Source organism: Lactuca saligna, chromosome 4, assembly GCF_052625555.1.
Source record: "Lactuca saligna cultivar CGN05327 chromosome 4, ASM5262555v1, whole genome shotgun sequence".
In the NCBI taxonomy this organism is placed as follows: domain Eukaryota; kingdom Viridiplantae; phylum Streptophyta; class Magnoliopsida; order Asterales; family Asteraceae; genus Lactuca; species Lactuca saligna.
In genome coordinates this window covers 152,408,681-152,421,036 of record NC_136420.1, presented here as the reverse complement: position 1 = coordinate 152,421,036, position 12,356 = coordinate 152,408,681, and the positions used below count along the sequence as shown (strand labels likewise).

The window sequence follows — 12,356 nt, the reverse complement described above, 5'->3', positions numbered from 1 at the left end:
CATATCATATGAAGTTCTAATAAGTAGGGTTTTGATCTTTTGATGTTTATATAAATTTCATAAACACTTTCATTAAAAAAAATTGTTTATTGTTTATTAAATTTAAATTGTTAGAGCATCTTCAATACAAGTTTAATAAGAGTTAAATAGATGATGACTAGGATTGAATAGAAATTTAACGGAGTGTGAGTGATAATATGTATGAGATCGGAGGGTGTGGGAGGGACTTTTCCCTCATTTTTGGTGGGTTTTACTTTCCTTTCCCTCACCTAAAAGTTAAGGAATGGGTAGGAAGCCCTTCCCTCACTTTTTTTTTAATATATTTCATGCATATATTATATTCATTCTATAGAGAATTAAAAACCATAAATTTTGATATATTTTTTATATTTTTATAGTAGGTATATAATTTTATAAATATTAAAAAAAGATAAAAACAAAAAACAAAAAAAAACTAGCCAATAGCGTGAGGAGAGAGAGTGCGGCACCCCCCTCCCTCCATCTCTTTTCCAGCGGTTCTTTCCCTCACCCATGGAGTGGTGTGCAGGAGTGAGAGAAACTTCCCTCACGCATCCGCTTCGTCAAGCCTGAGAGTTGAATGAGAAAATTGATGGGTTTTAGGTAAAACAAATAAACTAGAAATACAATTCCTAAGTTCACATGCAACCTACTTTGGATCTATGTTTTATCTATTGAACATACAACTTTGAATTGCAAAACAAGAACCCTAGAGGAGAGAGGCTATAATCGAATTCTACAAACTAGGGTTTAGTAATTACATACCTTTCAATTGTTATAGTAAACAATTGATGATTCCTTTGATCTTGATCTTGATCTTCTTGGAAGCTTAGCACCACAAGTGTAATGCCTCTAATGGAATCACACCCAAACTAGCAAGAAGGAAATTAGAGGAGAGAGGGAAGAGGGAGTATGCAAAATTTCGGCCCTTAGGGTTTCTTCCAAAGAAAAGAGTGACCAAAACATGAACCAGGAGGCTCCTTATATAGCTGAGGGATCTAGGGTTTAGGGGAAACCCTAGTTATCCTTTGCTTAGGGCCTAAGCAAACCCAAGGGCCTTATCCAAGCCCCTATGGACGAAATTATTAGGGTTTCCCCTAAAGATTTCGTCCACCCTTATCCAAGGGGGTTCTAGAGCCTTCCACTCAACTATTAGATAATTGCAAACTAATCCCTGCACCTTATAATTAATTCTTTTAACCCCAAAATTAATTCTAATTAATTTCTGGCTAACAACTAATTAAACCAAATGATTTCTTATTAATATATTAATCTTTTAACATATTAATAAAATCATTTATATTAATTTATTAATCTTATAATAAATTAATATCTCTCCTTTCATAATTTCCTTGTCCGGTTGCTAGGTTTGAGGGCAACCCAAAAGGACTGTGCCGCTATCAATTCAAGTACATACCAATTATAGTTATGGGCTTAGACACCTAATCCAACAGTCTCCCACTTGGATAAGTCTATAACTATAATTGCTAGTATGCCTTCTAAATTTGACCAGCAAATTGTAGCTTCCAAAAACTGCTGCCGAACTCTGACCTAGTCAGTTACGTGTCCTAAGATAAGTGATCATATAATCCTCCGTTCTGCTAGATATCCCTAGACAAAAGACATGGAATGCAATCAACCTCTTTGTCCAGAATCTATGTTTCCCGATTCCTGATTAGTGATGATGTAGGACTTCTAATTGAACACATCAATTTAGTCCTGGCTGGGCCCAGCACATAAGTCAACACCAAATCATCGAGGGGCCCACAGATATCGCTTTTTCCCATTAAGGAAAAAGGAACGAATAAACATTGACTCATATGCTTGTATCTTTTACTCATCAAATCATACATGATAATACGTTTTATAACACCAAGTTACTGATGCGTTTTCGTATTACCAATGCATAACCGACTTGCAAATTACAACTCATATATCTCTGTTTCAAGATTATAAGATATTATCGTCTCAGTATTACTCGTGATGAATTCCATGAAGTAATACTCTGAGCGAGGGTTTATCCAATACTCAAATCTCAATCTCTGAGTACTCATGAACGTTGCAGCAAAATCTATTGCCATGTCTATCCTTAGACAATCTACTATCCAGTTCATGACAGTCTTGATTCACTACTTACTTCCAAAAGTACGAGCGACTGTGGAGTTTGAATAATCTTATTATTCGGGAAGTAAAACATGCAAAAATGAAACACAATAATAAACAATTGACAAAAGGTAGAACCCAAACTTATAAATAATACTTTATTATTTAATCACCAAAAGTCAATTACATTTACTTTGTTACAAGTTTCAGAACAAAACTAATCTAACTACTAAAACTAATATCATCTTTCAGTCCTATGCTCCGAGCATGCTGAATATGCTTAGCCCTACTCAGACCCTTTGTGAGGGGATCTGCTGGGTTATCTTCAGATGATACCCTCTTCACTATAAGATGGCCTTCTTCTACTCTATGTCTGATAAAATGGTATTTTCTGTCAATATGTCTGGTTTTACCATGATCTCTTGGTTCCTTTGTCAAGGCAACCGCTCCTTCATTATCGCAGAACAGTTCCATAGGCTCCTGGATGGTTGGAACAACTCCGAGATCCCCGATGAAGTTCCTCAACCAAGCTGCTTCTTTCGATGCTTCACTTGCTGCTATGTACTCTGATTCACAAGTAGAATCAGCCACCGTATCTTGCTTGGAACTCTTCCAAGTAACCGCTCCTCCATTTAATAAGAATACCCAGCCTGACTGAGAACGGAAGTTATCTCTATCCGTCTGAAAGCTAGAATCACTGTAACCATCTACTCTCAAAGTATCATTGCCGCTAAGTACAAGGACCCAGTCCTTCGTTCTTCGCAAATACTTGAGTATATTCTTCACAGCTATCCAATGAGCTCTACCTGGGTTTCCCTGATAGCGACTGACCATGCTCAAAGCAAATGCCACATCAAGACGAGTACATGTCATAGCATACATGATCGATCCGACAGCGGAAGCATAAGGTACACGACTCATGTCATCTATTTCCTCATCTGTACTCGGGCATTGAGTCTTACTCAGTTTGGTATTGCTCTGGATAGGTAGCTCTCCCTTCTTGGAATTTTCCATACTAAACCTCTTTAGTACCTTATCCAAGTATGTGCTCTGACTAAGTCCAATTAGTCTCTTCTTTCTATCTCTCAATATTCTAATCCCAAGAATATAGACGGCTTCTCCTAGGTCTTTCATGGCAAAACACTTTCCAAGCCAAGACTTAACTTCATTCAAGGTTGGAACGTCGTTACCAATGAGTCATATGTCATCGACATATAATACCAGAAAAGTTACTATATTCCCACTAGCCTTGATATACACACAAAACTCATCTTCACTTCTAGAGAAACCAAACTCTTTGACTTTCTCATGGAAGCAAAGATTCCAGCTACGAGATGCTTGTTTCAATCCATAAATGGATTTCTCAAGCTTGCATACCCTATTGGGAAACTTTGCATCAACAAAACCCTCTGGCTGACTCATGTAAACATCCTCAGCCAACTTCCCGTTAAGGAAGGCAGTCTTGACATCCATCTGCCAGATTTCATAGTCATGAAAGGCAGCTATGACGAGCAATATCCTAATAGACTTAATCTTAGCCACCGGCGAAAAAGTCTCATCATAGTCAACCCCTGGGGTTTGAGTGAAACCTTTTGCAACCAGTCGAGCCTTGAACGTATGCACATTCCCATCCATGTCTGTCTTCTTCTTGAAGATCCATTTGCACCCAACTGTCTTCCGACCTGGTGCACTATCAACCAAATTCCAAACTTGGTTGTCATACATGGACTTAATCTCGCTGTCCATTGCTTCTTTCCACTTGGAAGCCTCTGGGCCTGCCATTGCTTCCTTATAAGTGACTGGTTCATCTAAGTTTACCAGTGTTCTGTCACTTATGAATGTGTCACCATCTGAAGTAATATGAAAACCATACAACTCAGGTGGCACACTCACCCTAGTGGATCTTCGAAGCGGTAATGATTTATCAACCGGTTCAACAGGGACTGTTTCCTCTGGTTGAGTGCTAGTGTCATCTAAGGTTCCTTCATTGGCTGACTCTTGAATCTCTTCAAGGTCAATGGTACTCCCACTGTCCTCTTTGAATATGAGCTCTCTTTCCAGAAAGACTCCTCTTCGAGCTACAAACACCACGTTTTCACTAGGTCTGTAGAACAAATATCCAAAAGACTGCTTTGGGTAACCAATGAAAAAACATTTCTCACTTCTAGCTGCTAGCTTGTCGTGAGTCTCTCGTCTTACGAAAGCTTCACAACCCCAGAATTTAATATGTGCTAACGAGGGAACTTTCCCTGTCCACATTTCGTGAGGTGTTTTGGCAACCTTCTTTGTAGGGACAAGATTGAGGATGTGGGCAGCTGTCTCTAAGGCATACCCCCAGAAGTGAATAGGAAGCGAGGCACGACTCATCATAGAACAAACCATGTCTAACAAGGTTCGATTATGCCTCTCAGCTACACCATTTAACTGTGGTGTCCTAGGAGGAGTCAATTGTGAGACTATCCCACATTCTTTCAGATAGTCGTTAAACTCGGTACTAAATACTCCCCGCCTCTATCGGATCTAAGTATCTTGATCTTTCTGCCCAATTGATTTTCGACTTCATGCTTAAACTCTTTGAACTTTTCAAAGGTTTCTGACTTATGTTTGATCAAGTAGATGTAACCATATCTGCTATAATCATCAGTGAAAGTCAGATAGAATCGATTAGCATCCCTTGTGGTTGATCTGAAGGGCCCACACACATCTGTGTGTATGAGATCCAACAGACCTTCACCTCTTTCACATGACCCTGTGAATGGCGATTTTGTCATCTTTCCCAAAAGACAAGATTCACACATATCATCTGATTTTAGGTCAAATGATTCCAACACTCCATCCTTTTGGAGTTGGGCTATGCGTTTCTTGTTAATGTGTCCAAGACGACAATGCCACAAGCATGCCTTGTCTACACTATTAGACAAGTCAATATTAAGTACACTATTTCCTAAGCTATCAACACAAGTCACTGTTTCATACACACCATCACAAGGTAAAGCTTCAAACACAAAATCACCATTCTTATAAACAGAAATTGAACCATTCAAATCATTAAAAGAATATTTAAAACCTTGTCTGAACAATGCATGGAATGAAATAATGTTTCTCGTCATCTCAAACGAATAGCAACAATTTATTAAGTCTAATCTAACATCATTACTAAGCAATAATTGATAAACTCCGATCTTGGTCACTGGTGAAGACTTTCTGTTCCCCATGATCAAGTTTATCCTCCCATGCTCTATCTCCTCACTTTCCTTTAGCCCCTGCAAATCAGAACAGATATGAAAACCATATCCTGTATCAAGGACCCATGAACGAGAAGATAATGAGTTATTAGAAGAAATAGTGTAAATACCTGCCGAGGATGGCTTCACTTTGCCATCCTTGATATCTTGCAGATATTGTGGGCAAGATCTCTTCCAATGCCCCTTTTGATTGCAGTAAAAGCAAGTGGCCTCTTTTGGATCAGAAACATAGGGAGTGGAACCATTGGGCTTAGCCTTCGGGCCATTACTAGATGACACAGCTTGAGCCTTGCTCTTCTAGTTTTGCTTGGGAGGACCTTTCCTCTTCTTCCCCTTACCCTGTCCAATGGCCAAGACAGGGGCACTTGCAGGTGTGGAGGGTATACTTTTACCCTTCATCCCTGCCTTAGCTGTCTGCAACAAGTTGTGCAATTGGGCCAAAGTCTGCTCAGTGTTGTTTAAATGGTAAGTTAAGATAAACTGACCATAACAATCAGGCAACGAGTTCAAGACCATGTCAATGGCCAATTCCTCATCGAAGTGAATGTTGAGCTTGACCAAACGCTCTATGTAGCGTTGCATTCTTTGCACATGAGATACAACCGATTCCCCCTCTTTCATCTTGCAAGCCATGAGTGACTTGACTACCTCAAACTTTTCTTGACGAGCTCGCTTATGGTACTTTTCCATAAGGTCCTTGTTCATCTCAAAGGGCCAGTAGTCCTCATAGTACCTCTGCAATTCTGGGGACATGGTTGCAACCATGATGCATGCCACTTTGGTAGCATCATCATAGTGTTTCTTGTAGGCGGCATACTCTTCGGGAGTGGCTTTTGACTCATCAAGTTCTTTGAGCTCCTTTTCAAGGACATACTCTTTGTCCTCAAATCTAAGCGCCATCTTGATGTTACACATCCAATCGTTATAGTTGGATCCATCCATAACGACTTTGGAGTAGATGTTTAGTAGAGAGAAGTTGTGGTTGGAGGATGATGAAGCAGAAGTGTTTCCAGGAGTAGACATCTGAAAAGAAAGATAGTTTTAGTTAGATTCCAAGACACCTCAATATAATAACCCAAAGATATCATATCAAGGTTAGGACCCAACTATGACGATTTACAACTTAGAAATGGGATGCCGAGATCCAAGTTCAAATCTCATAAAGGTAGGTGAATGACGATTCACCAATTCCACCATTAGACAAAATAAACGAAGTGAAATTCCTAATTCTTTTGAGATACATTAAAACTATTTAATGGCATGTTTTAATCTCGGATTATGCTCTACTATTTGTGACTGGGATACCGAGGATCACAAACTAGATGTGAATAACCATGCAAATGTGCTTGGTAACCTTATTGTCTTTATCATTAACTATTGATGTGCCGGTAAACCACACACGCTCCATCAAAATGATAATTATAAGATACCCATTACTACTCTTTATTAGTGCCTTTTAGTGTGCCGGTTAACCACACACGCTCCACTAACGACCAATAAAGCATAATGTGCAATTTCATGGATTAGCATACTTTTCACATTTTTCCTAATGTAACTAGAGTTGGGATTTTGAAAAATAGTGTTCTAGTACTTTCTTTAATAGCATTATACTTTTAATGAGGAGTAGTTGTCCTATCAAATCTGTTCTGCTAACGACCCTCCACTAATCAAGGAAGCGGTGGGTGAGAGTGGACACCCATTCAACTACCATTTTATAGGCAGTTTCCTTATACCCCCCTTATAGACTAGCTTCGTGAATGAGGCATACTAGCGATTTGACTGACCATATTCTTATACATATATAATGTTTAACTTTTAATTAAAATATATATTTATAAGGTGTGTTTTAAAACATTTTAAAACTCCAAGAGTTTATATAAATTTTCGAAATTTAAACTATTAAATTTTAAATTTAAATAAACCAATCAATTAGAATTAATATTTATCTATTAATTAACTTTTAATTAATTTATTAAATCTTGTAAGGATTATCTAATCAAATTAATCAATTAATTTTATCCTAATCCTTATCCCTCTAAATTTCGAAAATTAGGGATAAAGGATAATTATCCAATTAATCTAATCAAGTAATAATTATCCAAAACAAGAAACCCTAAAATCTCTAGCATATTTCGAAATTTCCAAGGGAGGAGGCTAGGGTTTTCAAAACCCTAACCCTAATTCAGATTAGGGTTCTTTGGAGGCTAGGGTTTTCAAAAACCCTTTGATCCACAACCCTAAAATCGAAAAAATGGCCTTTAGGGTTTAATAGCTATAAACCCTAATTTGCAATTCAACAATTATAACAATTCAATTTAAAACAAACAAAGGCTTTGATACCACTGATGGGTTTTAGGTAAAACAAATAAACTAGAAATACAATTCCTAAGTTCACATGCAACCTACTTTGGATCTATGTTTTATCTATTGAACATACAACTTTGAATTGCAAAACAAGAACCCTAGAGGAGAGAGGCTATAATCGAATTCTACAAACTAGGGTTTAGTAATTACATACCTTTCAATTGTTATAGTAAACAATTGATGATTCCCTTGATCTTGATCTTGATCTTCTTGGAAGCTTAGCACCACAAGTGTAATGCCTCTAATGGAATCACACCCAAACTAGCAAGAAGGAAATTAGAGGAGAGAGGGAAGAGGGAGTATGCAAAATTTCGGCCCTTAGGGTTTCTTCCAAAGAAAAGAGTGACCAAAACATGAACCAGGAGGCTCCTTATATAGCTGAGGGATCTAGGGTTTAGGGGAAACCCTAGTTATCCTTTGCTTAGGGCCTAAGCAAACCCAAGGGCCTTATCCAAGCCCCTATGGACGAAATTATTAGGGTTTCCCCTAAAGATTTCGTCCACCCTTATCCAAGGGGGTTCTAGAGCCTTCCACTCAACTATTAGATAATTGCAAACTAGTCCCTGCACCTTATAATTAATTCTTTTAACCCCAAAATTAATTCTAATTAATTTCTGGCTAACAACTAATTAAACCAAATGATTTCTTATTAATATATTAATCTTTTAACATATTAATAAAATCATTTATATTAATTTATTAATCTTATAATAAATTAATATCTCTCCTTTCATAATTTCCTTGTCCGGTTGCTAGGTTTGAGGGCAACCCAAAAGGACTGTGCCGCTATCAATTCAAGTACATACCAATTATAGTTATGGGCTTAGACACCTAATCCAACAAAAATTGCATCATCATTGAGTGGTTCAAGAGATTTAATCTTTTCTTTTTCAATTAAATTTCAAACCAAATATAGAAATCCATTAAATTTTATAGGTTTTAATGGAGTGTGAATGTTAAAAAATATAGTTGAATAAAAAAGTAAAATACTAATGTGGCAATCCATTTAACTCCGAGTTTAGATTATGAATGCCCTTAGTTTTCACTAATTAAATGAGCAATTAAATCAATAATAAAATGATTTTTTAGGTAGCAAAACTTATTGGTAGTTAGAAACTAAAGTTGTTATCATAAAGTACTTTTGAAGTATTTAATCAAAATATTTGCTTGTTTTTAAATATATAAAATTATATAAAAACTAAAAATTAAACTCTCTCAAAAGTTATATAAATTAGTTTTTTGTTTCAAATTCAGCCAAACGAAACTTTCTTTTTTAGTTCTTTTTTTAATTTTTTGTGCCAAACACATCAATTATATATTATTGAAAGGTTTTTTTTGTTGAACAACTATAAAATGAGAGGTTTTTATCAGTTTGTTTCTTAAATAATTAAAATCTACCAAACACTTAATAAAGTGATGATCTGATCATTCCAAATTTAAATATTAGAAATTACTCAAACAGTTTCTTTTACACCATGTTTTGTTATGAATGATTATGTAACTTTGATTATTCAATGCTATATAACTATTTTCAAAACTTACATTCAAGCATCCCCAACTTTCAAGTAAATAGGAAGGAATCTCGTGGAAAAAAAAGCGTCTACACATTTAGAAAACATCCTTTAATAACAAAAATGGAAAAAAAAGGTACTCACGACAAGAATGGCTTCTTCTTTTATTGTTATTATTATTTTTTTATGTGTGTTGTGTGATTTGAGCTAAAATGGGATGATATTTTGTATGATGAGTTTCTTAAATGCATGATCTTTTTTATGTTTTACTTGGTTTTCTTTGGTTGATTTTTTTGTTTTAAATGACTAGCATATCATATTTATTTATAATAAATATTAATTGTAAGATTCATGTATTATATGAGTTTATTTAAAAAAAAATAAATATAAAGATCTAATAATTTAGAAATTTAAATTTATAAGAAAAAAAGTAATATATTAATTATAAAAATCGAAGTGTTTATTTATCTTTTAAATTTAAGTAATTTAAATAAATAAAATATTTAGATTCAATTTAGAAATTATAAGAAAAGTTGCATTAATAAATTTGATATACATTTGTTATTGTATTTATTACATTTAAATATTAAACTGAATTTAATAAAATGGAAAAAAAACTATAAAAAAACATATAAATATAATTTAATCTAAATTTACTACAAAATAACATGTGTCATAATGCATAAGAGTATGACAAGTGACATAATTATATTCATTTTTTTTTGAACCGGTAAAAATCAATTTTATTAAGTAATCAACCCCACCAGCAAGTAGCTAGTGATGCAAAATTGTTACATTTAATCAGTTACAATTTAGTGGGTTATTAATCCACATACTCCATTCTAACCTTGCCCTATCACCATGATATTTAACCCAATTAAAAGTTTGAGACTGTATAATAGAAACAATTCTCGCCGGTTGTCATTGAGCTTTGTTGAAGATTCTATCGTTCATAGCCCTCCATATACACCATAGAGTGCCGAATAGTATCGTGATTAACGATTTCCTTTTTTTTTTTGGGCAATTTCCCCATTTGGAGGTAAACTCGATCATGTTGTTTACCGACTGGAATTCTGTTGCCTGGATATTACACCACTTGTAGATCGACTGGTAAATAACCTTTACCAGAGGACATGCTACCAGGAGATGATCTCCTGTCTCTTCAGCCTCGTGACATGCTTCACATAAGGACAATTCCAATAAAATGCCCCTTTTTTGGAGGGCATCAGATGAGGCTATTTTGTTTTGTTTAGCACGCCAAACAAATCCAAGAACTTTTAGAGGAAGCATTTTCAGCCATGGGAAACTTCCGTCACAAACAGGGAAATCTACCCTTTCAATCATGTCACGTAATAGAGCCACACAAAATTCTGCATTCACGACGAATGGAGATATCCATCCCTGTCCTGGTATACCCGGTTTCATTACCTCATCAAATGGAATGTTTATTCTATCTAGGATGGCCTTGCACTTAACAATGTTTCTCCAGACCCTAATCCAGCGACTTCTAAGGCAAGAGCCTTGTTCCTCTCCATTGAAACGATGAAGCCCCTTGATAATCTTTACCCACAATGCATTTGGTTCATTATTCAATCACCATAACAATTTGGTAAGGAGTGCAAGGTTTAACGATCTTATTGATCCCAAACCAAGACCACCCATCGTTTTTGGAGCGATGATTTTCCCCCACGCAACCCAGTTAATATTCATGTTACAATTTGGACCGCCCCAGATGAATTGTCTTTGGATCTCTTCGAGCGAGTTAATAACTCCAATAGGGGCATTAAATATGGTCAAAAAATATGTGGGAATGCTACCAAGGACTGCCTTTGCAAGGGTGACTCTACCACCAAAGCTGAGAGTTTTCGCCTTCCAACTTGATAACTTGCATTTTAGTTTATCAATGACCGGCTGCCATGTGGCAATCCGGTTCATATTTGCACCAATCGGGACCCCCAGGTATGAGAAGGGGAGGGATGCGGGTTCACATCTTAGTCGACATGCTCAATTGTTCACTTCATGCAATGGTGCACCGATTCCAAACACTTTAGATTTAGTGAAATTGACTTTAAGCCGGATGATACATAGAAGCACCGAAGGATCCTCGCCAAGTTGCTATATTCCATCAAATACTCCTTTTGAGACTGCCGACTGCATTGCTATATTCAACCCCTCCGTTGCAATTATAAAGAGGAATGGTGATAAAGGATCCCCTTGCCTAACACCCTTCGATAGTCCGAACTCTTTTGTGGGACTCCCATTGATAATAATCGAAGCTCTCGCTGATTCCAAACAACCCCTGATCCATGAGCGCCATTTTGGACCGAAGTTCATTTGAAGCATAATGGACTCCAAATACCCCCAGTTAACAGCATCAAAAGCTTTATTAAAATCATATTTAAATAATAAAATTTCCTTTTTTCTATGTTTTGCCCACGAACAAATCTCATTCACAATGAGAGGACCTTCCAATATATTCCGACCCTCAACAAAAGCAGATTGCACATCTCCAACAACACTTCCAATGACCTTTTTTAATCTAAGAGCTAGGATCTTGGCGATAATTTTATATAACGAGCCAATTAAACTAATTGGCCGAAAGTCATCCAGGCGGAGGGGGTCCTTGACCTTTGCAGCCAAGGTAATAAAAGACAAGTTACAGCCCTTTGAGAACTTACCATAGAGTTCAAAATACTTTACACAACCATAGATATCATTTTTTATTGTCTCCCAATATTTTTTTGAAGAATTTATGGGTGAAACCATCGGACCCAGGAGCTTTCTCACTGCCACATGCCCACACAGCCTGCTTGATTTCAGAATATGAGATTGGGCCTTCCAAGAACTCCACATCAGACACCGCAAGTTTCCGAATCAGATTGCTGCGAAAAACTGGCCTAATCTTCCATTTTTCCTGGAACTTCTTTGAGAAGAAGTTAACTGCTTCAGCCTTCATTTCACCTGGTTTGGAGATCCAATTGTCGTCCACCATAAAACCATGAATATGATTCCTTCTCACTCTGTTATTGACATATCCATGGAAAAAACGAGAGTTCTCGTCACCATCAACCAACCACTTTATTCTGGCTTTTTGCCTTAGATCAAGCGAAGCCAT

The 12,356-nt window shown here is 36.6% G+C and overlaps 1 protein-coding gene across 1 annotated transcript; it reads right to left on the bottom strand.

The window, feature by feature from the left end:
• Nucleotides 1-11,356: 11,356 nt before the first annotated feature.
• LOC145040266 (uncharacterized) lies at nucleotides 11,357-12,356 on the bottom strand. Its single transcript, XM_078988217.1, has 2 exons — nucleotides 12,005-12,356; nucleotides 11,357-11,622 (listed from the first exon to the last, which is right to left on the bottom strand). The coding sequence occupies exons 1-2, from the start codon at nucleotides 12,354-12,356 to the stop codon at nucleotides 11,357-11,359; spliced, it is 618 nt and encodes a 205-aa protein (XP_078844343.1).